At 42.9% G+C, this 27,075-nt stretch overlaps 1 protein-coding gene across 4 annotated transcripts in view; it reads left to right on the top strand.

Moving 5' to 3' along the window:
• myof (myoferlin) overlaps nucleotides 1–27,075 on the top strand; it is a 30,116-nt gene that overhangs the window by 287 nt on the left and 2,754 nt on the right. The window contains exons 2-46 of one of the 4 annotated variants that reach the window (XM_047608532.1): nucleotides 452–507; nucleotides 829–920; nucleotides 5,757–5,865; nucleotides 5,974–6,067; nucleotides 6,852–7,021; nucleotides 7,330–7,458; nucleotides 7,565–7,627; nucleotides 7,702–7,752; nucleotides 7,872–7,902; nucleotides 8,286–8,401; nucleotides 8,528–8,654; nucleotides 8,822–8,925; nucleotides 9,038–9,106; nucleotides 9,207–9,250; nucleotides 9,808–9,890; nucleotides 10,090–10,128; nucleotides 10,381–10,505; nucleotides 10,618–10,731; nucleotides 10,882–11,059; nucleotides 11,141–11,265; nucleotides 12,073–12,182; nucleotides 13,033–13,225; nucleotides 17,553–17,708; nucleotides 17,815–17,946; nucleotides 18,162–18,325; nucleotides 19,095–19,209; nucleotides 20,245–20,347; nucleotides 20,489–20,631; nucleotides 20,808–20,978; nucleotides 21,172–21,262; nucleotides 21,345–21,422; nucleotides 21,529–21,710; nucleotides 22,033–22,191; nucleotides 22,412–22,513; nucleotides 22,604–22,765; nucleotides 22,980–23,145; nucleotides 23,235–23,311; nucleotides 23,433–23,489; nucleotides 24,876–24,887; nucleotides 24,976–25,074; nucleotides 25,170–25,298; nucleotides 26,050–26,205; nucleotides 26,290–26,381; nucleotides 26,497–26,667; nucleotides 26,794–26,942. In XM_047608532.1, coding sequence (XP_047464488.1) covers nucleotides 452–507; nucleotides 829–920; nucleotides 5,757–5,865; nucleotides 5,974–6,067; nucleotides 6,852–7,021; nucleotides 7,330–7,458; nucleotides 7,565–7,627; nucleotides 7,702–7,752; nucleotides 7,872–7,902; nucleotides 8,286–8,401; nucleotides 8,528–8,654; nucleotides 8,822–8,925; nucleotides 9,038–9,106; nucleotides 9,207–9,250; nucleotides 9,808–9,890; nucleotides 10,090–10,128; nucleotides 10,381–10,505; nucleotides 10,618–10,731; nucleotides 10,882–11,059; nucleotides 11,141–11,265; nucleotides 12,073–12,182; nucleotides 13,033–13,225; nucleotides 17,553–17,708; nucleotides 17,815–17,946; nucleotides 18,162–18,325; nucleotides 19,095–19,209; nucleotides 20,245–20,347; nucleotides 20,489–20,631; nucleotides 20,808–20,978; nucleotides 21,172–21,262; nucleotides 21,345–21,422; nucleotides 21,529–21,710; nucleotides 22,033–22,191; nucleotides 22,412–22,513; nucleotides 22,604–22,765; nucleotides 22,980–23,145; nucleotides 23,235–23,311; nucleotides 23,433–23,489; nucleotides 24,876–24,887; nucleotides 24,976–25,074; nucleotides 25,170–25,298; nucleotides 26,050–26,205; nucleotides 26,290–26,381; nucleotides 26,497–26,667; nucleotides 26,794–26,942 — 5,088 coding nt within the window. The remainder of the gene's footprint in view (nucleotides 1–451; nucleotides 508–828; nucleotides 921–5,756; nucleotides 5,866–5,973; nucleotides 6,068–6,851; nucleotides 7,022–7,329; nucleotides 7,459–7,564; nucleotides 7,628–7,701; nucleotides 7,753–7,871; nucleotides 7,903–8,285; nucleotides 8,402–8,527; nucleotides 8,655–8,821; nucleotides 8,926–9,037; nucleotides 9,107–9,206; nucleotides 9,251–9,807; nucleotides 9,891–10,089; nucleotides 10,129–10,380; nucleotides 10,506–10,617; nucleotides 10,732–10,881; nucleotides 11,060–11,140; nucleotides 11,266–12,072; nucleotides 12,183–13,032; nucleotides 13,226–17,552; nucleotides 17,709–17,814; nucleotides 17,947–18,161; nucleotides 18,326–19,094; nucleotides 19,210–20,244; nucleotides 20,348–20,488; nucleotides 20,632–20,807; nucleotides 20,979–21,171; nucleotides 21,263–21,344; nucleotides 21,423–21,528; nucleotides 21,711–22,032; nucleotides 22,192–22,411; nucleotides 22,514–22,603; nucleotides 22,766–22,979; nucleotides 23,146–23,234; nucleotides 23,312–23,432; nucleotides 23,490–24,875; nucleotides 24,888–24,975; nucleotides 25,075–25,169; nucleotides 25,299–26,049; nucleotides 26,206–26,289; nucleotides 26,382–26,496; nucleotides 26,668–26,793; nucleotides 26,943–27,075) is intronic. The other 3 variants (XM_047608534.1, XM_047608533.1, XM_047608535.1) reach the window with 3 other exon arrangements.

The following is a 27,075-nucleotide window of genomic DNA, read 5'->3' on the forward strand; positions in this document are numbered from 1 at the left end:
TAGTAAGTTTTAAGATTTTTTTTATTATTATTCATTTATCTTTTTTAATGATTAAACTCTATTCACTTAATGATGCTGTGATGCATATAAAGTGTCCCTAACCCATTTAATAAGAACTATAAAACAGTACTCTTTGTGCATTACCCGGGTGAGGGTTTGTGGTTGGGTCTGTAGGATATAGTGTGTACAAAACAGTCCAGACAAAAAACAAAAAACAAAAAAAAGGCTGTGCGGAAAAACACCTTAGATAGCCCAGCTTTCAGCTGATATCAGGTGTGATACAGATCGCCGTTTCTTCCTGGTGCCATCATCAGTACAGGCGTGGTCTTTTTCCTCCTCCACCTTCTCAACTCACAGTGCGATCCTTTGATATCCTGTTGCATTCTTTACTGTAAACAATTAAACTGTCATGTGGTGAATAAGCCACGTAAATACGGTGTTTCTCTTTCAGAGGAGAAGAAGAAAACCAAATTCATCGACAGTGAGGTCAATCCTGTATGGAACGAGGTAAATCTATGCCAAGCCATTCGACACAGATTACGTCCCCAGATATTTCCACTTTAATTGCAGTACTGAACATCACATGCTTCGAATCCAGTCATCATATGATACACAATGTTATGTTTACCATGTTAATTGATTAGTATCCGCCTGATAATGTTGAGTCTAGAAGTCCATTATAGACATTTTAGTGTTTGGTTTTGCACTCAATATATTGATAAAACACATTTTCTTACATTTAGACCTGTAAAAGTATGCTTCTCTGGGACCTGACGCCAACTCAAGTACCACGTCTGACTGACTGTATTTCTCACATTTTCATTGCAGTTGCTTGAATTCGACCTGAAGGGCTCTGCCCTGGACTCCAGCTCCTACATTGATGTAATTGTGAAAGACTATGAAACCATTGGGAAAGACAAGTAAGTGCAGCGTCTAAGACTTGAGCTCTCCATTAGCCAGTTTTATACTTTGTGCAAGAGGACGGATCACGATAGGTGGAGGTGGGCCTCGCCTTGCTCAATCACAGTGCAAACTCGTACATGTCTAAGCAAAGACTCTCGAGGAAAGAAGTGTGTTTAGCCAGGCCGCTGCTTGGCACACAGTAGCTGAGGTATGGGTTTTCTTTGTGTCTCATAGTAACATGACCTGTCATTCATTTAGTACAAATCCAAACCCACTACAGTATATGATCAAGGTTGCCATGCGGTGCTATGATATGCATTTGTCAACACTCTTACACTAATATGCCAGGAGAGTTACATACTTTCATAGTAACCCAGTGGCTGAGTTATGCAGTGGTGCTGTCTCTGTGACCCACACCCTGCTTGCCATGCTAAGACTTGTCGGACTGTGTGGGACGTCAGATCCCGATTGGGTAACAATGGATGAATTGCTGTTTGTCTCCCGTCTCTCTCGCTCTGTTTCTCTCTGCCATTTTACTATGTGACACAGACCAGGAAACATTTTCCTCAGAGAACAGGGGGAAAAAAAACTTCCAAATAAAGCCAGTCACATATGGGACCAATTTAGACCAACCACAAAGAATGTTTCCTTGACATCACTAATTACCAAGATCACAGTCTCGTCTGGAAGAAGAAAAGAAATCACAGCTCTTGTTGCTTATGAAATGTGCCCAAACGTCAATGCATTTGCTGTGGATATGCTTTGCTGAGTTAAAGTTTCTCTTGTGCATGGGGCAGTCATAACTGAGGGAGGAGCTTTTCTAATGTTCCTCTCAGCACGCGAGTCCATGTTAAATTGAGTAAAGTTTTCCACTGGGCTGGCCCTTCTGACACACTCCCAAAAGATCTACAAAGCAGGATCAGAGTAGGACCTCTCTCTCTCTCTCTCTCTCCTTGAAATAGTTTTCCAGATGATGTTTTGGGTAATCCCTGTCGTCGTGGCAACTGGACGGAGCCAAAAAGCAATCTGTCCGCTTGACTAATTAGATTTCAGAAAGGAATCAGAAAATTGTACAGCAAAGTCCTCGTGACAAACTTTGGAGAGACTCCGTGGATCAGTCTTATAAGTGCATAGGAAAATGTCTCATTTCTTTAGTCACATGATTGATGCATGAATTCCATGTGGTCTGTGTAAGTATTTTAGACGGTTCAAGTCTGTGCTTAGGCATAATGTACTCCACAGTAGACACTAGCATGGAAGCACTGACTATGCCAACATGTTTGGCAAATAATGTTTGTGTGGTAGCATGCTAATGTTGGTTAGCTGCACATCTAAAAGCCTAGTGCAGCTGAGATTGAAGCACCAGTAACCTGATGGGGGCACTAGAAGAAAAAAAAAAAAGAAGAGGAAAAGTCAAGACATCGTCACATTTTGTGGGCCAAGGGCTGGGAAAATAACCCCAAAATAACCCCAAAGATAGAATGTATCATAAATGTATCATCATGGATCATAATACATGTGTACAGTTTCGTGACTAACCATCACCTGTTGTGACCAAAGTTGTGTCCATGTGACCACGCGCTAGTCTGGCTACAAGTTAGTAGAACACAGAAGTTTCAGGAAAAGCTATCCGGTAAATGGTTAAAAATTAACCTGTGAGGCAACCCATTTGAAACCCTGTGTTCTGCCCTGTTATCCATGCACCTGGTTTGCGTTCTTCTCTGAAAGAACATTGTTTTCTCTTTCATTGCAGACTTTTAACGGCAGGGAAACAGCAACAGAGTTGTGACTTTTTTCCATTTTGCTGGAATATAGAAATAGTGATAAGACCTAAGCTAAAATTCCAGGATATGGCTGAAAAAACCCATGTCCTGAGTAATTTCCTGTAATTTTCCTTTTAACATAGTGAGAAGAGCTGGAATAATCACACTCACTCGTCCTAACAGCTGTGTGCAAGGAAATGAATAATGACAGAGAGAGAGAGCGACGTAGAGAAAGAGGGAGAGAGGGAGAGTGTTATTTATTGAGCCAAAACCCAACCAAGGACCTTCACAGCTGCCTGTGCCAAGTCACTTCGCAGACAGTTAATTGTTACTGCTGATCTGAGTTAAAGGACAACTTCATCATATCAGGAGATGTGGAAAGGTCAGAGGTCAGACTTGTTTATTTCTGTCTACACGTTGACATGAAGCACCGTTATCTGTAGGTCCATTGGTTAAAGAAAGACATCCTGACATATGGGAAAACCATTCACATCCGATAACAACTCCTCAGGGAATTCTCCCTGAACGTGGGTGAGTGCGGTGTTTTGAACGAGACTGCTGCTTCTTTCTCCGTGACTCACCGCGGCTTGACAATGGTCACATAGTTTGTTTTTGCCATTGCGAGCTTGTGGGAAGTTGTCAGTCCAAACACGTCTTCCGTAATCTGTCCAAAATACGCGCCTCACAAGGCTGTAATCATTTTCCCATAGCTCACTGTAGATGCTAAGGTCGGTGTCTGCAAGTCACAGTCAACAAGAGAGATGCAAAATTTAAATGTGTCCAGGAACATTACTGTGTCTGAATCGGGTCTCCTCACAAGCCGTTCCCCCTAAACGTTCCTCCTTCGTGGTTTGTTGACAGTAGGTTTCGGCATGCAGAGAATGTTTTTATAAAATCTTGTTCAGTTTATTACTGAACAAAAAACTTAAGGCTACATACCAGTTTTATAGAGGCACTGATTTTCCGGGGTAGCCCTCCTCTTTCCTTATCTTTCCTTATTGCAGCTCTTCATTTAACAGCTCACTGTGGCTGCACCTTCTTCTGCCATTAGTCCCTGCAATATTTCAAACTGATGGGCTGCACTGTCATTTTTAGTAGATGACTGATGGCGTTTTGCACTAACTGAAACCATCGGTTATTGTCTGATGGCAATTCAGTATTCTACACGCCCTGATCAGGCATAACATTATGACCACTGACAGGAGAAGTAAATAACATTGACCATCTTGTTACAATTCAGTGATCTGCTGGGAAACTTCTGGACCTGGTATTCATGTGGACGTTACTTAGACATGTATCAGCCACCTAGACCAGACCAGACACCCCCACCCCATAGTAATGACCCTCCTTGATGGCAGCAGCCACCCCCAGCAGGATGCACACACACAAAAAAACGGTTTAGGAACAACTAAAAAAAATATGAAGTACAGCACAAGGTGTTGACCTGGCCTTCAAATTCATTAGATCCCAAACTGATCAAGTATCTGTGGGATGATCCACAGAGGCCCCTCCCCTCAACACATAGGACCCAAAGCCCCCCACTAACAACATTCTGTTGCCAGAAACCACAGGACTGAGTCAAAACTGTTTTGGAGCCACAAGGGAGACCTACGCAATATTAGAAATGTGGTTTTAATATTAAGCCTGATGAGTTTTCATTCTGAGGTATCTGTTTATTGAGGTTGCATCAGTAGTAACCTAATACGGCATTTTTGTTTTCCAGAAATGTCGCCACAGACATCCAAATCATTGTGATACAATGATACCAAGTACCAAATCAAGAAACAAGTATTAAGATATAAATATCAAGCTTTGGCGTATGTATTTAATATTACTTTGACATTAAAGTTCTTGGTTAATAAACTTTAAATAGGCTTTGTGATTGTTAGCAGAAACATTAGCAAAATTGAAAACCCTTTTAAATATTTGGATACAGCCTGTAGAGTTCGTTTCTGGCCAGTTGTGTCTGAATCTTCAGTGCCAAGTTGAAGGTCCTCCACTAGTGTGTGATTCTATCTTACAAAAATTCTCAGGAAGGCTGCCAAAATAAAATGACTCAGTCCACCCAAAGAATTTATGACAGATCTACATGATATACACAACACTCCAGTGGATTAACATCATTGCTTGGGCTATATTTCACCCACCCAAACACAGAGGTGTTTAAAGACTTATTCGCAGCTTTTGAAGATGTTCTCCTGTTGTCCTGTTCATAATCAGTCCTGACTGTCAGAGCAAAAACAAGCCTCACTTCGGGCTGTGTAGTTTTTGGCAGCAAAACCAGGACAGACAGGACTATTTACCACATGCCTCTGAAGAAGACGTTGTATTAAAAACAAAGTAAAAACGGTATCACCATTTGAGCACCATCTCATGCCCTTGAATTATGAAAGGCCGAGTTAACCGGGGGAATGAGATGAGATTTTCTTGACTAGCATTTAACTCTTAATCATCAATTAATAAGTAATCCTGTTCTTGGCAAACACTGTAATTAACATTCCTCACGGAGGTAAAAGACCTCACAGAAAGCCTACGCTGGGCATTGTGCAGTCAGTGGGCTAAACATGTAGAAAAACCATGTAGAGTCAAGTTTGAAACCAATGCTCTTAACACCTCTGTTAACATCCTCTCTGTTCTTAACACGTCAAACCAAACTCAGCCCAACTCCCCAATAGAAAGTCATACAACAGTTGACTTTTTTTCCACTTCTCAGTGCAGGAAGTCGCTGGTGATCAGAATGGATCATAAAATCAGGCTGGTAAATTCTGTGTATTGTTGAGTGTTTGCTGGCTCTGTTTGTCTGCCCGGGCACGGCTGTTAGCTCTGGGTGGAGACTTTTTCTATTCCGCTTTTATGAACGCGACTTCACTGAGCACACACAAGGTGTTTCATTCTGTGTGCAATATGATTGCTGATCTGTTTGCCGACAAGATCAGAAGCATGTGTATGCCTTAAATTAGGAAATCAGTACAGAATTGCGTCCCAGCGAGTTTTTCCTATTCAAACGTTGTATGTACATTTAAATAACACCATTTGACTGCTGATGCAAATCTGTTCCTTAATGAAACGTGTCCACACTTTGTTTTCCAGATTCCTTGGGTCAGCTAAAATCTTTTTAAGGGAACTCGCCTCAGGTCAAGTGAAGTCACTCCCATCGAAAAATGTTCCTTTGGTCAATGAAAGTGGACAGAATATTGGAGTATGTTTCGCTCCATCAATATGAATTTAAAAATACATATATTAAATATTTACATATTATTATTTTTTTTTATATAAATAAAATGGCTAACCAATAATTTCTTTTTAGGCTACAATCAACCTTGTGATTGCCTACAATGCTCCAGCCAATGCTGCACCAAACCCTAATGATCCTCAGGCTGGAGATGCTGAACTGGATGGCGGTATGTTTATGTCATTTTCACTGATGCAGTATAATGCACAGAGTAGCATTACAGTTGATTCAGGGCATATCCAGTATTTGATTTCCAATGATGTACAGAGGACAGAGCAGACTCTACCTTCTGAGGAGACTGAGGTGAGTGAGGGGGGCACTCCTGAAGACCTTCTATGGCTTTGCAGTGGCATCAGTCCTTCTGCATGGAGTGGTCTGCTGGAACAGTAGCATCACAGAAAGGGAGACGAAGAAGCTGTATAAGGTCATCAGGAAGTCCAGCTCTGTCCTGGGCTGCTCCTTGGACTCGGTGAGGGAGGGGGGTGACAGGAGAGTCCTGGCTAAACTGAAATCTATGCTGGACAATAAGCACCAACCGCCTGCAGGGTGACTGGACGGCACTGAGGAGCAGCTTCAGTGCTTCACCCTCACTGTGTGAAGGAACAATACAGAAGGTCTTTCCTTCCTGCTGCTGTCAGGCTCCACAATGAACACAATGAACACTCGTAATATGTGCAATATAACTATTACTAATATTATCACAACTTACTCTGTAATGTTTACAACCATGTGCAATATTCAACAGTCACCGTCTGTTTGCAGCTCTTTTTGTTGCAATTCAATACTTTTTGCATATATGTCAATACTTTTACACTGTCCACTCTTTATTCTGTTATTTTTATGCTCTGTGTATGCTGTTGCAAACTGCGATTTCCCCATTGTGGGACAAAAAAAGGTTTTTCTATTATATTCTATATAATTTTAAACAAAACATTTTTTTTTCTGTTTTTTAGGAGGCAGTGGTGGCGCTGGTGGTGATGGAGGTGATGGGATGTCACCAGATGGGGGCCAAATTGGCTCTGCAGGCTTCTCCTCATCCTCTGGTCAGCCTGTTAACTTCCGCCAGAGGCTCTCTAGGTCACAGAATCGCCACCGGCTTGTTAATAAACCCCAGGACTTCCAGGTCAGTTTAATTTGCTACATGTTGACCAACCAACCAAAAAAAAAATAAAAAAATAGCCATGATTTTATTTTTTTGTCTTTGATAAATTTGATAAATTACATATACACTCACTTGCCAAAACATTAGGTTCACAAGTTAAAACTTATGCATGCTGATGTAACAGACGTGCACTACCTCCCCTTTAGTTGAGCATTATAATGTTCAGTTTATGTTGAAGCAATACCAGAAAGGTGTTAATTCAACTTTATGATCATTTAGGAGGATGTAGTTTGTGGTGCTATTATACTGTGATGCTCTGTGACTTTCAGATTCGTGTCCGAATCATCGAGGCCCGTCAGTTGTCTGGCAACAACATCAAACCAGTGGTGAAGGTTCATGTGTGTGGACAGACTCACAGGACAAGAATCAGGACGGGAAACAACCCGTTCTTTGATGAGGTACTGACACTTTACACAGTAATGCAACACAGATTTAAAATTTTTTTTTTTAAAAAGTGAAATGTTTTCCTTTGGTCTATTTTAATTTATTTTTGTGTTCTTGCAGATGTTCTTCTACAACGTCCACATGCTACCAACAGATCTGTTCGACCAGAACATCAGCTTCCGGGTACGTACAATCCATGTCTGTGCCGATGTCCTCTGTCAGTGCGACCTTTGAATTGCTGCCCTCCTTTCCTGCAGGTGTACAACTCGTACTCACTGAGGGCTGACAGCCTCATGGGAGAATTCAAGGTACCTGGTTTAATGTTTTCCTCGCAAAATTGTCAATGCTTAATGAGAAATATTAAAATAAAGGTGTGGTTCATGTGCTCTCATGAGTCCGTCTGAGCTCTTCTTGTTCTCTCATGCAGCTGGACGTTGGTTACGTTTATGATGAACCAGGTAGGCTCCTTAGAAACCACAGATTTGACTCTCATTTGCATTTGCTCTTTTACATTGACCAGTGAAGATAAGAGTACGAGTATATTATGTTATTTCACACAGACTTCTGCCACATTTCTGTAATTGAACATAAAACATTTTAAACTTGTCGTTCTTACTCTTATGTCTTTTTTCTTTTACTTTTACATGATATGATGTATATATATTATTTTAGTAGCATGAAGCCACAAATTATTAGATCATTTACATGGCTCTGCACATAAGCTCTATAGCATTTATTTGTTGCATTTTTGCAGCGGTATAAGTGGTATAATCTGGTATTTCTAAAATATTCTGCCCGGTATTGCTGTCTGCATTAATCTGTACATGTGCTCCCATTGCAGCCCACTCTGTGATGAGGAAGTGGCTCCTGATGAATGACCCAGATGACAGCAGCTCTGGGGCCAAAGGCTACCTCAAAGTCAGCCTCTTCATCATTGGGACTGGAGATGAGCCTCCGGTAGGAGTGACAGGCCCCATATGACTTTTCACCGGCTATGGCTGCTTCCTCTTCGCCCATGTAAATATGATGGTTATCCTGTTCACTTTCTCTTATGGACTCTTCTGTCTATCTCATGTACCGCAGGTGGAAAAGAGGGATCCTAACGACGACCAGGATGATATAGAGAGCAACATGCTGCTGCCAGCGGGCGTTACCCTGCGGTGGGCCACCCTGTCGCTGAAGGTGTTCAGAGCTGAGGATGTTCCCCAGAGTAAGAGAAGGATTAGATCAGAAGGGATCCAAGATTTGTAGCTGCAGGCTAAAAATAAAACAATAATAAAATAAAAAAAATAGAAAGTTGTTTGTTGAACTTAGCATGATAGAACCCTGCTAAATAAACTATGGTCATTTCATTCTTCTGGTGTCATCTCATTTTAGTGGATGATGCATTTGTCCAGACCTTGAAAGAAATGTTTGGAGGAGAAGAGAACAAGAAGAACTTGGTGGATCCATTTGTAGAAGCTTGCTTTGCTGGCAAAAAGGTTCCCGAACATTTGTCTCATATTGGCCACAGTTGCTTAATTCAGCAAATCCTAGTGTTGCCTCCTGAAGAAAGGCTGATATATATATTTTCTTGTTTTTATATCTATCTAGCTGTGCACTCAGATCATTGAGAAGAATGCAAACCCTGAGTGGAACCAAGTTCTTAACCTTCAAATCAAGGTAATGAATCCTAAGGATGAAAAGCTGCGATGTAACGTTGAAATCAGCAATTCATTTTCTATTCTCACTCTGTTTGATCTGTTTCTTGTGTATTCTGAAGTTCCCCTCCATGTGTGAGCGTGTCAAACTGACAGTCTTCGACTGGTGAGTTGAACAAGATCACATTTTAAATGTTTTAGATTTAAGCCATGTTACAAAAATGTTACAAAGTAACACGCTTGGAGTTAGAAAAAGGTTACTACAATGCCTGTGCAGTTCAGTGTGGTCAGTCTGTATTTCTGCCCCCACCACTGCAGAATAATGTAGCAGTGAGCGTGACTCAGACTGTGCTGGCCCTTCCCTTCCCCTCATTGCTATGTTGGCACTGCCTCTTAAATTTTCATCGTTGTGTGTTTCTATGAAAATGAAACTGTCAGATATCAAGTGCAGATTACTCAGGTCCAGGAAGGCTGGAAGGAAATAAGCACAAGTGGAGAAAGTTAGAAAAACACACTCAGACCCTGAAGCCAATAGATTTCCTCTTGGAAGTAAAAAAACATTCACGCCAAATGCCTTTATGTCTCTAAATAGAGATATTAAAATGTGGAATGTGCCAGTGTACAAGAATAAGTATATTTACATGTTATTTAACAGTTAACCAAAAGAGTCCAGAGCTATGTGTGCATGCATTGTGAGTCTGAAGTTTTCGTCTGTGGTTTCAGGGATCGACTGACAGGAAATGATGCCATTGGCACCACATACCTGAACCTGGCCAAGATTGCCTCCTCTGGTGGAGAAATAGAAGGTGTTTTTTTTTATTTTAGTTGTGGAAAATCAAAAAGGAACAATAATTCAATGTTTGTTGCAGGAGGTCTTGATATTAGTGAAAGTCTATAGCCTTTTACATGTCTTTACAGTTGGATTGCTAGGTGTAATCTGCTTTACTCTTATGTGTTAAGTTGTTCTACATGGTGTTCAAATTGTCCTTTTTTCCTTTGGAATAGCGGAACACGCAGGAGATTTGGAAATACCATCATACGAAGGTTCACCTGAGCTCTTTTTCGCTGTGTTGCATGGAACATATTGCATTAAGCATGTTGTGCATGCTAACATCCTGTCCGTGCACACTTCTGTGCTTGCCTCCGTTTTAAGATTTAAATGTTATTTCACCCTGTTTTGTAATACCTTAGTCTCTACCACCTGCTTTCCCAAAACCCTCCGTCTCCAACTTAACCAACATTAAGGTCACGCTTAGCTTCGCTTAAATATTTACATGAAGATGATTGTCTCTCCAGCTAACTCAGGGGAGTCTGAGGTGGGTTTCCTGCCTGTGTTTGGGCCTTGCTATGTCAACCTGTATGGCAGCCCCAGAGAGTTCACTGGCTTGCCGGACCCCTATGAGGACCTCAATTTTGGCAAGGTAGTGGAATAGAAGGCGTTTTTGCTTTTTAATAAATAACACCTACAGTACATTTTTTACACTTCCTGCTGTCCCTGTCAGGATTTTATATTCGTGCTTTGCCTTTGTAAAGGGAGAAGGAGTGGCGTACAGGGGCAGGATTCTTGTCGAGCTGTCCACTAAACTGGAGGGAAAAGCAGATAAAACAGTAGACAGCATACACAGTGATGACATCTTGGTGGTACAGGTACAGTATTGAGACCAAGTACACATGCGGTTCTGTTTGATAGTGGATTTTATCCAAAATTCGGGACCTTGTATGACTGGATATGAATTATTTTCCCTTAAGTACCTGGCGTGGCACTGAAGTTTCAAACTGTGTCCTTTCCTAAATCAGAAGTACCAGAGGCGGAGAAAATACTGTCTGTGTGCAGTCTTCCACAGCGCCTCCATGATTCAGGACCCCGGAGAACCAATCCAGTTTGAGGTCAGCATCGGTAACTACGGCAACAAACTGGACACCACCTGCAAACCGCTGGCCTCCACTACACAGTACAGCTGCGCTATATTTGATGGTGAGTAGTGAAATCTGCTTTGGATGATGAGAGTATTAATATAAACTCTGATTTTTGACCATTTTTGTTGGTGTTCTCTAGGTAACCACTACTACTACCTGCCCTGGGCGGACACTAAGCCAGTTGTTGTAGTTACCTCATTTTGGGAGGACATCAGCCACCGCACGGACTCGGTCAACATTATCCTTTACATTACTCAACACCTGGTAATGTAGCATTATCATCTGTAATCCTCAAACATTTAGAATAATTTATCAGTTGAATCAGAGGAAATAATTTATTGCCTAAGGCAGGGGTCCCCAGACCAATTGGAGTGGCCCACTTGATAAATTTCATTTTCCTATCACATATCTGTACTTAAAGGGTGGCATTCTAATTACATTTTAATATAGGCTATACAATAATATAATACTGTTATATATGTATATATTATTGTAAATATATATAATTCTATTGATGAAAGTGGCTCATCTTCACCCCTTTTGCCAATTTAGCGATTTTGTCGCTATAGTATTCAAACCTCTGTAGCGACTTTTTTTTCTCAAGAAAGCGACTAATGACAAATCTAGAGACTTTTTCTGTTACTCTTGGAGATTTTTGGCGACTCGGATGTGAAAGCACGTATCGTTCTTTTTACCTTTCTCAGCGAACTGCCCCGCTGCCCCTACCCACAGGCAGACTAACCTCCGGTGTAGGTGAAGCCCATGTGGAAGTGCAAAAAGCTTCAGTTCATTGAGTGGCCGCTTGAGGCTTGAGTGTGTCTAATCTGTAAAGATACAGTGCTGGTATTCAAAGAATTTAACATTTGTCAATGCTATGAGTCCCGCCATGTAGGGCAGTAAGCTAGCTTGGCCCATATAGTTTCTCCGGCACACCATCACAATAAGGAAAGTTGATTTGGCCCACAACGAAAACGTTTGAGGACCCCTAGCCTAAGGCTTCATCACAGTACTGTCCTAATGTCTGGTATGACGAAAACATATTTCCTCTCCCTTATTCCGTTGTTGTTGCAGAAATCCAACCTGGAGGCATTTAAAACAGCCATGTCGGCAAAATTCTCCGAGGACCAACTGACCGAAGTGTGGCTGAAGTTGCTCAATCAGCTGATTGAAGACTTGGAGAGGTAAACAGAGGGTGTGATGTTCATGAGAAATACAGCAGGGTGTATTCTTTTTTTTAAGGGTGTGTTCACACGTGTCAGAATAGATGCAATAGCTCTGTAAGTGCTGTTTATTCAAATGTGTGTGTAAACCAAACAACAGCACCAGAGTTGATATGGAAGCAGAAAGAGACACCTTGAATAAACAGAGCTCTGGTGACTGAAAAATGAAAACTGCATGGACCAATGATGCTGGTTCATGTTCTACTTGTCATAGATGTGCAAGCCACGCAATACACAGCAAAAATACAGGAATTTTGTGTTTTGTAAAAAATAATGCCATTAATTCAAAGCACATTTACCCCAGCAGATAGTCTTGTGTTGTCCAAATTAGTTATGACTTTATCCATATGCCTTTAGTTTTGTATAGTTTGGTTTGATGCTAAAAATGCTTGTGAACACTAAGCAAACCGGGACTTTTCTGCTTTGGTCTGGACTAAATTTATCATATTTGCAGAGACCTAGGCAGCCTGGTGTAGACAGACAGAGTTTCCATTTGATTACATTTTGGCGTGAGCTTCAGCTTCTGGCTAGTCCTTCAACCTATCAGAGCCATTTTTTTTTTTTAACAAATGTAACTCCACAACTCTCAGTGTAAGACTCAGGTTCCCATCGGAGGACTTCCCATCACAAGGCCAGGGACATTGCTCTGGCCTCCAATCTAAGACCTAGGGATAGGGAACTGAACAACCAATGTGAATGTAACCAATATCAGATGAATCCAAAAGGGCCTGACAAAATGGAACAAAGATGTGAAACAAATTAGCCGAAAATAGTCACAGATGGTAAAACCCTCCTCTGTGTTCTCCTGTAGTTTCCCAACACCTGAGCTGGAGGGCCACTCTAACCTGACAACTCTAGACATGCAAATCAAGAAGCTGCGAGACAGTGCTTTGGCAACCATCAAGGAGGGAGCTCGACGAATGAGAGAGGAAGCCACAGAGATCAAGGACACTCTGTCTGACATAGAGTCCTGGATAGAAAAACTTCAACAGCTGGCGGAGGAGGTACAAAACGATAGACTTAAAGCTTGAAACATTTCATTGTCTTGGTTAAAAATGTCTTCAGGTCATAGGGATTGAAAAGGAACCATTATGTAAGAGCGTTTGGTGCAATAATCATAACAAGTAAATAAGATAAAACTAGGAACTATTGTTGTATATGCAAGTAAGAAACTATAATTGCTGTGGGGTTGGAGTCTTGTAATGATTCATACCGTTTGCAAACAATGTGTCATTTGGAAAAAAATGAATTCATATTGGTCCAAGGCATTTCAAAAGAATTTTTCTTCAGCCCATATTTGAACTAGCCAGTGTTACGACATATGAGTTGAATTGCCTACGTCAGTCCATAATTTTTGGCCGCAAGTTTGGCAAATCAGTGGCGTAAAACACGTGCCTGATCTTAACTAATGGAAATGGATTTACTGTTCTCTGATGCACCGTGTTTCCGTAATCCTGGTGACTGCTGTGAAAGTGCAGCTGACAACAAGGGAAAGACCATGTGACGGCTTGGAAAGACAGCTGACAGGAAGGAAAGACCCCAACGGGGCTGTCATGGACTAGCTATCCATGATGGCAGGCTCCGTCGCTTCATAAGTGCACAAAGGCCACCCTCATTGCTACGAAAAGTCCAAAGAGGAAAACACCCTAGAGTTTGCGAGAGCGGGGGCGGAAGATAACTCATCGAATGACAACCCGGTAACTGACCCTGGAACGAACACGACGACGAACCAGATAATCGGCACAACACAAGCACCATCAGCTGAAGGACAGGAATGTCAAGTATGTTGCTGTGGCTGGTCCAAGGTAACATCCTTCAGAGGCCTAAGAATTCATCAAGGGCGGATGAAGTGTTTGGAGAAAGTGAGGCCGGGACCTCGCATTGACCAGTATCTCTTGAGAGAAAGGTCAAGTCAGGCGAGTGAAGCTCAGCGGCAGGATTTACCCCACAGCCCGTCGAGCATCAGTACCCCAGTGGCTGAAAGTGATTCAAGCACAACATTAGAGAACCTGGAACTAAGCCCCGTGCAACCTGCTTTGGAGAAGAACATTCAAGGCCACAGACCTCATGTGAAGTGGCCAAAATCCAGCAGCAAGAAAGAGTGGGCAACAATCGATGCAGACCTGATCGAGATCCTCGACGGAGTTAAAGGAACAGTGGAGAAGAAGCTGGAGAAAATCGGCGATCTGATCTACTCTTATGGAGCAGAAAGGTTTGGAACGAAAGACACGGGAAGGAAGAACAAGACACCAACATCTCCTCCTGAGTCTAGAAGGCAAAAAGAAATCCAGCGTCTAGTCAAAGAGAGAAGAGTCTTGAGGAAGCGATGGAAGAGAGCCTCATTGGAGGAAAGATCGGGCATTGACCTCCTACATGCAGACCTGAAGGGACGCCTGGGAACACTGCGGAGAGCTGAAAACCTCAGGACTCGACGCAAGAGGAAGGAAAGGGCGAGAACATCTTTCTACAAGGATCCCTTCAGATTTGTCAAAGGACTCTTCACAAAAGAAAAGAGCGGGTTACTTAAGGTGCCAAAGAGGGAATTTGACGATCACCTGAAAATGACGCACACAGACAGCCAAAGACTGGAACAGAGGGAAATACCACCAGACATGCCACCACTTCCTCAACCAAAACATCAGCTGGACGACAGTCCCCCAAGATGGAGTGAGGTCGAGGAAGCAGTGAGGAAGGCACGGGCAGCCTCAGCTCCAGGACCAAATGGAGTTCCATACCGGCTGTATAAAAACTCCCCCAACGTCTTACGCTTTCTGTGGAAGCAAATGAAGATGACATGGACTAAGCAAAACATCCCAAAAGCCTGGCGAAGAGCAGGGGGAGTGGTGATACCCAAGGAGAAGGAAGCCTCAAACATCGATCAATTTCGGCAGATCAATCTGCTGAATGTTGAAGGGAAGGTCTTCTTTAGCATTGTTGCCAAAAGGATGACAACGTATCTCAAGCAAAACAACTTGATTGATACGTCTGTGCAGAAAGCTGGCATACCTGGTTTCTCAGGATGCTTGGAGCATACAAGCATGATATGGCACCAAATCCAATCTGCCAAACGCGAAGGAAGAGACCTGCACGTCGTATTCCTCGACCTAGCCAACGCTTTCGGATCGGTCCCCCATTCTCTCATTTGGACAGCCTTCAGTTTCTTCCACATCCCCGATACCATCATCAATCTGGTCAGAAACTACTTCAAAGATCTGCAATTCTGTATCAAAACGCCAGAATACACAACATCCTGGCAATCTTTAGAAGTGGGAGTAATGGCTGGATGTACCATTTCTCCACTAGCCTTCACCATGGCAATGGAAGTGATCATCCGGGCTTCTAAGTGGGTGGTGGGAGGAGAACGTCTGCAATGTGGACAGCGGCTGCCTCCCATTCGTGCCTACATGGATGACATGACCACTTTGACCCCAACCATCGCATGCACCAAAAATCTGCTGGGAAAGCTGCATTCAAACATCTCATGGGCACGGATGAAGTTCAAACCCAGCAAATCCAGGAGCATATCCATCGTCAAAGGAAAACTCGTCGACCAAAGGTTCCATATCGAGAACACACCCATCCCGTTGGTGTCAGAGCTGCCAGTCAAGAGCCTGGGGCGATGGTACAACACGAGCCTCAAAGACTCAGACCAGAGTGATCAACTGAGGGAAGAAGCCATCAAAGGCCTTGTCAGTATTGACAAGACCTTGCTCCCTGGCAAGTTGAAACTATGGTGCCTGCAGTTTGGGTTGCTCCCCCGTCTGATGTGGCCCCTAACAGTCTACGAGATCCCTATGACCAAAGTCGAGAAGCTGAAGAGGACAGTCAGTTCATACATCAAGAAGTGGCTTGGCCTCCCGCGGTGCCTCAGCAACATCGGCTTGTATGGACACGGTGCCCTAGAACTGCCCGTCTCTAGCCTCATAGAGGAGTTTAAATGCACCAAAGTGAGGCTGAACATGACCCTGACTGATTCTCAAGATGATGTGATCCGAGCGGCTGCTCCCAGACTGGTAACAGGAAGGAAATTGATCCCATCTGAGGCCGTACAGCAAGCTAAATCTGCTCTCAGGCATGGAGACATTGTAGGACAGGTACAGCATGGAAGAGGTGGGTTTGGACTTGCAACGAGTCGACCCACATGGCACAAGGCAACATCTACCCAGAGGAGAAAGCTGGTGATTGGCCAGGTGCGGCAACAAGAGGAGGCAGAGAGATGCGCAAAGGCAGTCTCACAGTCCAAACAGGGGCAGTGGACTAGCTGGGAAAACATCGAGCATCGGAAGCTCACATGGAAGGATCTTTGGGTAATGGACGGAAGCCAAATTAGCTTCATCATCAGAGCCACCTATGATGTTCTTCCCACGCCCAAGAACCTAAACCAGTGGCTGGGAGAAGATCCCTCCTGTGCATTTTGCCAAACTCCTGGAACACTGCGGCACATCCTCACTGACTGCAAAACCAGTTTGTCCCAAGGTCGATACACCTGGAGACACAACCAGGTCCTACGACAACTGGCGATCACCCTGGAAGAAAGGAGAAGCACCACCAACGCCCTCCCTTCACCAATGCCCAGACACTCGAACACCACCACCTTTGTAAGAGCAGGACAACTCCCAACAAAACCATCTGCAAGAGTCGAAACAACCATCCTAGACTCTGCCCGAGACTGGAGGATGCTGGTTGATCTTGACAAGAAACTCGTCTTCCCGCCTGAGATCATAACAACTAACCTCAGACCAGACCTGGTCTTGTGGTCAACCTCCCAGAAGTCTGTGTTCATTGTTGAACTAACTGTGCCATGAGAGGCTGCAGTTGGTGAAGCATATGAACGCAAACAACTGAATTACGCTGACGTAGCAGCCGAGGCAGATCAACGCAGCTGGCGTACGCAGGTGCTTCCGGTCGAGGTCGGATGTAGAGGGTTTGTTGCCACGTCCACAACCAAGCTTCTTAAGAGGATGGGAGTCCGAGGACAGGTGTTCCGCAAAGCCGTCAAGTCACTGTCAGAAGCTGCAGAGCGAAGCAGCAACTGGCTTTGGATCAAGAGAAAGGACCCCAACTGGGCTGCAAAATGAATATGGAGGGGTAAAAGCGGAGGGGGGCACTCCTGGGATGCCAGGTGTCGCCGTTGAGCTCTTTGGAGGTGTCGTGGGCCTATCAATGAAACACCGGTGAAAGAGAGTGCCCACCTGATGACCTCAGTGAAGCTTTTACCCCAACCCCACTCGATGCCAAGTTCTGATTATCTACGGGATTGTACCATCTAGTCCTACAAGCTCAACTTCCATAATTTATGGTTTTATTGTGTTTTATTGTCCCTGTGCCCAGCCCCAGAACAGCTTGCCTGATGTGATTATCTGGATGCTACGAGGTGAGAAGAGGGTGGCCTACAGTCGTATCCCAGCTCACCAAATCCTCTATTCCACATACAGTGAGCAGGCCTGTGGACGGCACTGTGGCAAAACACAGACTATCTTTCTAAAGGTATATGTTAGTTGTCAAACAGACTTAGACTGTTACAGATTTTGTCTGCCTCTCTGGATCATAAAGTTTATGGTAATCTTTTTTTTTTTTTTTTTAATCCTCTCAGTATCCCATGGACAAGACCAACGGCCTGAAGGTGCCGGTCCAGATCAGAGTCAACATGTGGCTGGGTTTGTCTACACATGAGAAAAAGTTCAACTCATTCTCTGAGGGAACCTTCAGTGTGTTTGCCGAGCTGGTGCGTTCACCTTCAAAATAACCTCACAAAGCAAACATGTCCTTTTTCATTCAGTCGTTTCAAGTAATGGTTAATACTGTCAACGTACTTTCTGGACCTTTTAAATAGTATTTTCGGACAGTTATCAGCCTTACAAGTGTTTACTAGAAAGTAATGATTGTTAATTGTTAAATTAAATCAGCATCTAGAAACTAAACATGTCCTTTGCATTACAGTACGAAAACCAGGCCAAAATCATTGGGAAGTGGGGGACTACAGGACTAGTGGGGCGCTATAAATTCTCAGATGTAACGGGCAAACTGAAGCTGAAACAGGAGCACTTCATACCACCCAGAGGATGGGAGTGGGAGTCTGACTGGTTCGTTGACCCAGAAAAAGCGTGAGTAAATTTAAGTTTCCTTCCTTTTAATTCGTTCTTTTGAGATTCACACTGGTTCAGTTTGTTCACGTTTCTGTTCAAGTTAAATGAAAACTCTGATGCAGCTTATATTAGTTAAGGAGTGTTTCCCTTTAAACGCACATGGGACTGTGTAGACTGAAGGAAGTGGACGGCTCTCTACTGTTTACATTCCTCTCGTGCCATAGAGCATGATTTAATGGTAAAGTATCAGCCTGTGCCTGAAACTATTTACATTTTAAACTACTTTGGTCAACTTGGGAAGCTCCCCTCTATTCACTTGAAATCAGCTTTTGCATTTTTTGGTTTTCCATTCTGGCATCTCGAGTAGATTTTTGTCCAAGCTGTAGTTAGAAGTATGAAATCTCTCAGAGGGAATCTCTGCATCTGTTGAAGTTCTCTGTAGAGAAGGAAAGACCAACGTTTATGTTGTTTTTTCCTTTAATTTATGAACCATGACAGTATATATCAAGTAGTATCATCTATGTGGAGCATCAAGAAAGCTTGACTTGAGTTTCAGCTTTTCCTGGAGGTTGACTGTAAGATGGGCAACTCCCAACTTGTAAACAGTCTTTGAGATAACATGGAAACGCATCCTCCTCACTCACGTCACACCAAAACCATCTTGCACAGTGTAACTTCTGGATGCTGCCACATAGGGGTACCTACGAAAAACCTAACCTTAAGCACCGCCTGTTTAAAAAAATAAATAAATAAAACAAGAAAACATATGTTTGGCTTTGCGTTTCAGTTTGCTAACAGAGGCAGATGCGGGACACAATGAATTCATGGATGAGGTTTTCCAGAATGAGACACGCTTCCCTGGTGGAGAATGGAAGGCTGCCTCCGAGCCCTACACCGACGTGGTGAGAACAGCACGGCAACATGCAAATAATGTGCAGTACAGCTGCAAACGTAACACCTAATCTGCTTGCCTGCACTGATCAGGCGTAAGATTATGACCACTCACACGTGAAGTAAATAACACTCAGTGCGTTTACATGCAGAGCTTAATTGAGCTATGCTCAAAATTCGACTTTCTGACTACAGGCCTTGTCCCAGTTTACACGCAGCGCAAGAAAATCAAATAACTGTTCTCCTCCTCCACACTGGGTGGCGATATGTGTCTTTTCAGCGGGATAATACCACGTTAAACAAGAGTCGTTCATGCGTCAGACCGGCATTTCAAACAACCACCACAGGGATAATAGTACATTTTTTAATCTTGTACGTAACGTTCGCGCTACTTATGGTGCAGGTAAGATCCGCGCTATCCCTCAGACGGATCTTCTAGCGGCTTTGTTTCTCTTCTTCTTCTGCGGCCGACTTTCTTGGACGTTTTTGTTCCGGGGTCACACCCCAGCGCAGTGGTCATGGAGCATGCGCACACGCATTATCCGATTGAAAACTCCGATTCCAATCGCATTATCTGGGTGTCTCAATCGGATAATGAGTAACGTGTTAACATGCACTTAAATTCTCCTGTTATAGTCCGATTAAGGCAATAATTCATTTTTTTTCATGTGCATGTAAACGTACTGACTGATCTGTTCACCAAGGCACCTGTTATTGGACATGATGTCATAAGGAGTAAGTGGACATTTTGTCCTTAAAGTTATGTAGGGTGTTTCCGGTCTGCTGTGGTCAGTATCAATCAAAAGTGGTCCAAGGAAGTAACAGAGGTGAACCAGCAGCAGGGAGCGAAGGTTCGCCTGTGTTCTCTGATCCCAGATTACTGAAGAAGTTGACACTAGCTCTGATAGAAAGGTGTCAGAAAACACAGTGCATTGCAGTTTATTGTGTGTGGGGCCGCAGACAAGTCAGTGTTCACACACATGCACATATCAGTGCCTTTAAATGAATATCACGTGTGCAGCTAATCAAGTTTTTACGTTGTACAGAATGGGGAGAAGAGCCGCAACCCCGCAGAGTTTGATTGTCCGGCGGGTTGGAGATGGGAGGACAACTGGACCGTAGATGACAACAGAGCTGTGGATGATCAAGGTGCAGACGTTCACCTCAAAGCTGAACTGTCACATTTTTAAGATGCCCAAATTTGAGAAGTGAATTCAAACCAATAACAGGATGAAACGTCTATACCATATGTTCTTTTATTCAAACTGTTGCGACGTGTCTGTTGTGAAGGCTGGGAGTACGGAGTGACCATCCCTCCAGATGACAAGCCCCGGTCCTGGGTCCCTGCAGAGAAGGTATACCACGTCCACCGCAGGAGGAGGCTGGTCCGACCTCGCAAGAGAGCTGCCCTCCCTGCAGGAACAGCGGTGGAGGTCAGAGGAAGACACTAGTACATGACTGTATATCGTAGTATTGTTTGTGTTTTGAGGAGTTCTTTTTAACGGATGCTTTTTTTGATGAATATAATACGTGTTATCTTCCCGCTCTATAAAAATATGAATGCAGAAAAATGTTTATTTCTGAGATGTGTGCCTCTTTTTTCAAACAGAGGAGGGACCAAGGTGACCCAGAGGGCTGGGAATTCTCTTCTCTGATTGGCTGGAAATTTCACAGACAGGAGCGTTCATCGGATCAGTTTCGGCGTAGGCGCTGGAGGAGAAAGATGGCGCCAGAAGATCGCCTTGGAGCATCCGCCATCTTTCAGCTGGAGGGGGCACTAGTGAGTAAAAAAAAAAGTATTCTGATGTGTTGTGTACAACTTGTTCAGATTTGAATTCACAAAAAGGAGAAACTGACCGTGGCTTGTTAATCGCGAGAATTCTGACAGGAAAAGAGTGTGAAAGCAGGAAGTGAATCTGAGTCATCACATATTTTCAAATATTGACTTACTAACTGATTGGTTTACTCTGCAGGGTGTTGATACAGAAGAGAAGGAGAAGGGCTCCAAGTCTGTCACCAAGATGTTTGGTGCCAACACACCCACTGTGTCCTGCTCCTTTGACAGTGAGTGCTAATAGTCCACACAGATGGCAAATATCAAAATGCAAGTGACACTTGTTTCACTATTCCCTTTATTCCTCCGTAGGACCGTTTACCTACCACCTCCGTGTGTATGTCTATCAGGCACGGAATATAACATCTATGGACAAAGACAGTTTTTCTGGTAAAACTTTCCTGGTGGTAAAAACGTATTTGAACATTTAGTTGTCAAGAATACCAGTGGTTTTAGGTTTGAACATTAAGCACCATTTTTTCCCCCCTCATCACAGATCCATACGCGCACGTCTCCTTCCTGCACGTCAGCAAGACAACAGAGAAGCTCAGATCGACGCTGAACCCAACCTGGGACCAAACCCTGATTTTCAATGATGTGCAGATTTATGGAGACCCTCAGAACATTGCCAGCAATCCTCCTGATGTTGTCATGGAGTTCTACGACTATGACCAAGTGGTAGGTTGTGGGAGATGCATACTGCGTAGAGACAAGGCTTTTCAAAAATTAACTGTATCAATTCAGTGCTTCATTCTTGATTTTATTATATAGCATTTTTATGCTTTCCTGACATTTTTCGTGATTTATTTCACTTTTGAAATATTTGGAACAATGGAAAACAAACATACTTTCTATCATAAAATTTTGATTTGATATTTGCATTTTGTGTAGTTTTTTTTGCTTCCCCTGAAGTCCACATTTCTTCTAACCTTCTCCACTTGCGCCTAAATGTGCCCCTTTTTGTTATTTTGGATGTAATTGTGGCACTTGTTTTCTCTAGGGTAAGGATGAGATGCTGGGCCGCAGTGTTTGCACCCCAATGATAAAGCTGAATCCTGGCATGGATGAGACGCCCAAGCTGCTGTGGCATCCCATCTTCCAGAAGGGGCAGAAGGCGGGAGAGGCACTTGTGGCCGCTGAGCTCATTCTAAATGACAAGGTTTGGCATGAAAGTTTAAAAAAAACAAACAAAAAAAAACTATCGCAATAAAACTTTGGAAATGCAGTGACAACAGTGACAATCTGTGGCCACAAGTGGTAATTACAGCACTCTACTGTTCACAGCGACTGACAGTATAATGTTGCTTTAAAACACGGGTATGTTTTCTGTGTCTCTGGGAGTTATCTTGGATGGATACATTGCATCTCTGTTTCTGTAGGCAGGTGACCAAAATCTTCCTCTGGTTCCCCCAATGAGAGCAGAGAACCTCTACATGGTTCCTCAGGGCATCCGGCCTGTTGTGCAGCTCACTGCCGTGGAGGTAATGCGCAAATTTATACACTGCAGAAACTGTGCATCCCTTTTGTCTCTAAATCCTCCTCTTGTGTGTGTTTTTTTTTTCTTATTTCAGATTCTTGCATGGGGTCTGAGAAACATGAAGACATACCAGCTGGCCTCGGTGTCGTCGCCCAGCCTTGTGGTGGAGTGTGGGGGGCAGAGGGTGGAGTCAGCAGTCATCAAGAACATGAAAAGGAACCCCAACTTCCCCAGCTCCGTCCTCTTCATCAAAGTGGTAATGACAGCATAGGGGTGTGCGCAGCAATGAATCATGGAAGTTTCAGAGAGGGACAAAAAATGAAGTAATATAAAGCTGTTGAGCACTATCTGTAAAAATAAATTAACTGACTGTTTCCTGACTTTAAGTTCGCATTGTATTCTAATATATAAAATCTAAACCATCTACTAATATAATCCTTTATTAATTTTTTTCTACACTTCTCATCCAGCTCCTTCCAAAGAATGAGATGTATACGCCTCCCATCGTGCTGAAGGTGATCGACCACCGTCCATTTGGCAGGAAGCCTGTGGTAGGCCAATGCACCATCTCTTCTCTGGAGGAGTTCAGATGTGACCCGTACGTCATCACTGCAGAGGGAGCCATGTCTTCTAAAAGTAAGGATAAAAACAGAAAAAAAAAATCATCTTAAAATCTCTGATCTCTGATCTGACTCGCTCTAATGCTGTCCTCTCATCATCAACAGTGGCTCTGATGATGGCCTCACCTCCCTCACACGTCTCTATTACCATGGATGAATCGAGGCCTCTGCTAGAAGCTCAGGTAACCGCCAGCCATGTCTGACACAAACACACACACTCTCACTGAATTGCCTTCTTTCTGACCAGTTCAGAATTTGACTTTTCAAGTCAAATTTGACAAACGTTATTACTCTGGCTTACAGTTCATTCACAGCATGTCAACCGCTCTCAACAAAATGGCTACTCCTTCCTCCCACTTTGTATGTATGGTTACTTAATTTAGCTTTTTAATCCACAAGGCTTGGCACCAATCACACAGGAAGCCAGAGAATCACTCAGTCCACAGCGCTACAGCAAGCATCTCAGCAAAGCCATCACAATGCTGCCTCAATGCCGTTAAAGGGATAATTCGGTTTCTTTGAAATGCGGTTGTATGAGGTACTTGTCCATCATGTAATTATCACAGCTTCAGAATATTATCATGATGATATATTGCTCTCTTCAAAGCCACCAGACTCCGCTGACAGAAACAGTAATTTAAACTTTGAAAACATCAGCGCTATGAAAAAACATCACATAAACTAAAGCGGATTTTTCTAAGGTGGTACTTGTTGTAGGTTATTAAAATAAGTTATGTTGCTGCCACGTCAGTTCAGAGTTACCAGACCTCATATAACCACGTTCCAAAGAATTCAAATCTATCCCTTAAATCTGAATACATGTTGCCACAATAACTGTGATTTGGCCAAATGTAGTTGGCACTATTCTTATTTATTTATTTGTTTTTATCACAGCAAGGGCGTAACACATAAAGGAGATATCTCATTAAAAATGCCTAGATGTAAAAATTATTCCAAAGTTAGAGGCTAAATGTGAAGCAACTGTTAGTGTTGCGCAGCACGAACATTTGAACTGGAGGGAAATAACTAGCCCAAAGGTAACCTTCTCCTACATGGAGACCTTTTTTCTGGAGGGCTCTGTGCCAGAATATATGTGGTATCTACTGTACATGTTTGAACTGTTATTTTAGCTGTTTACAGCTAACGTATTCAAGTTACAGATACATAATGAATATGTGGTTAAAATTCAGCTTTAATCTGTTTACACATGAACGGCCAAGCATTGCATATATTTGTGATATTCCATCAATTCTATGAATTAAGCAGGTAAAAGGTCTGGAGGTGATTCCAAGTCTGACCATTTTGGATGTGAATGCAATCAAATTAAAGTAGCATTTTAAGCCCATATTCATTCATATTCAACTGTAACTTAAATCGCTAAAATAACACAAGTTATGTAACTGTCCATACATGTACAGTGGACAGATGAAGTTCCCAGCAGACATTTTGCCCCCTCACAGTAGACAGAAAGGGCCCATCTGGACCCATCAGTGAAGTGGAGTGTCCCAGAAAGCTGTGGAAACAGTAAAGTAGCGTGCACAATAGTCTACATCTCTTTGTTACGCCCTTGTTTCACAGAATTGTGGTCGATCATTAAATTGCAGCTTCTTTCATTGAGCTTCCCTTCACCACAATTCACCTTTACTGTAGACTGTATGTCTTTCTGCATTTAAGCCACTGCTCTATGTGCCTGTTTGTGACTTTTGTTTCTGCTTTTGTGCCCTGTTACAACTTCTTACCCCAAAGCTTGCAGAGAAGGTGAGTGTAAAATATGAAATTTCAGATTCTGACACAAATTGTAGAAAATTATACAGACATATATAATCAAGATGCAATGCAATTTTAGGAAAAGGAGACAGTTGATTGGTGGAGTAAATTTTACGCTTCCACTGGTGACCAAGAGAAATGTCGCCCTTACGTCAAGAAAGGATATGATACCCTGACAGTAAGCTAGCTTGATTTCCCTCAACAATACCCATAGAGTGCCATTCATTTATGTACGAGTAGTTATTTTCTGAATGTGACTGTGTGGATTTACAGGTCTACGAATGCGAATTAGAGGATGTCAAAGACTTCAAAGGGCTGACGGATTTCTGCAACACCTTCAAACTGCTGAGAGGCAAGAATGAAAATGGAGATGATGACCCCAGTGTGGTTGGAGAGCTCAAGGTAGTTTGATGCCATTCAGAAAAAATACACACAATTAAATGGGGAACATAGATTGTATAACATACACATGTAACTTAAGCTAGTGCAAGCAATTTATACTTGTCTGTAAAAACACCATCCAAATACTAGTTGATGGCGTGTCTTTTTTGCCAATTGGGCCAATTTTTGTTTCTACTTCCTATTTCACATTCAACAGTGGCGACTAAAACTTTCACCTAAATTTTGCCATAGACAAGTCCTAACAATGTTTGTATCTCCAATCCTCCTCAGTTAACCTTTCCTCTACGTTTTCCGTCTTAATTGATCCAAAATAATCAATTTGAAAATTGCGGAGATGGAGAAGCAGCCAGAAATACTAAAGCACAAATAGTCAATACCAAGTGGAGCAATCACAGCTGTTGCTACAGGGGCAAGTACCCCTGGAATCCAGATACTGCCTTTGGTGAAGCAGTAGGGTTAATGTTTATTTTAGATTCTTTGGTCAAACCAGGATGAGGTGGAGACGGGGAGAACAAGGTGATGGAGGGTTTCACAACAGACGGTCTGAAAAGAAGAGACAGAATGAATTTAAATAGCAAAGACTGACTGGTTTGGAGACTTTAGCGAAACAGGCAAACAGATGATTGGAGAGAGATCTTTGCTGGACCTTAGCTTGATTATAATTAGCTACTGCAGTAAAGTTGACCTCAAAGCCAGTGGATGGTTAGAATGACCTGATTGTACTGTCTGGTATGTGTTCTCGCATCTCCAGGGTTCATTCAAGGTTTACCCCCTGCCAGACGACCCCGGAGTTTCTCCTCCACCCCGACAGTTCAGAGAGTTACCAGACAGTGGACCTCAGGAATGTCTGGTCAGGATTTACGTGGTCCGGGCCATCGACCTTCAGCCCAAAGACAATAACGGCATGGTGAGAATTGATCTATATTAACGTTACTAACAGCAGCAAACAACCACATAGTCTGCTTGAACATGTCTCTTCTCTCTTGCACAGTGTGACCCATACATAAAAATATCACTAGGAAAAAAGACAATTGATGACAGAGATCATTACTTACCCAACACCATCAACCCCGTGTTTGGAAGGTAAACTTTACATATCAAGGAATTAAAACATCTGAAAATGTGACATGACAAACTGTCCTCCAAATAAATGGAAAAACCACTATATATTTAGTAAGCACTCATTTTTCTCGTTTAGGATGTTCGAGATGACGTGTTTCCTGCCCCAGGATAAGGACCTGAAAATCTCGGTCTATGATTATGACCAACTGAGCCGTGACGAGAAGGTCGGCGAGACGGTGATTGACCTGGAGAACCGCTTCCTGTCTAGATACAACTCTTACTGCGGTCTTCCGCAAACCTACTGCATGTAAGGAAGCACCTGGACACGACCTTTGTTCAAGTGGTTAGGGTTAGGGTTAGGAAAATCTGAAATGCTCTTCAGAAAAGATGTAGTCCAGTAGTTTAATGAATCTTTTCCCTGTTTTTGTTGTAGTTCCGGTGTCAACCAGTGGAGGGATCAGCTGAAGCCGTCTCAGATCCTTGAGAACCTGGCTCGTATGAAAGGGCTATCCAAACCCAGGACCGAAGATAACGGCACCTCACTTACCTTCAATGGAAAAGACTACACACTGGCTGAGTTTGGTACTGGTTCAGGAGCTTATTATTTCTCTAATGAAGTATAATGTACTACAAGAATACAGTTAAAATCAGCCTACTTTATTTTATTTGGCAACGATTTAGTGTACTTTGTAGGCTTTGCACACACTATAGTGTT

This window comes from Mugil cephalus, chromosome 16 (assembly GCF_022458985.1).
Source record: "Mugil cephalus isolate CIBA_MC_2020 chromosome 16, CIBA_Mcephalus_1.1, whole genome shotgun sequence".
NCBI classification, from domain to species: domain Eukaryota; kingdom Metazoa; phylum Chordata; class Actinopteri; order Mugiliformes; family Mugilidae; genus Mugil; species Mugil cephalus.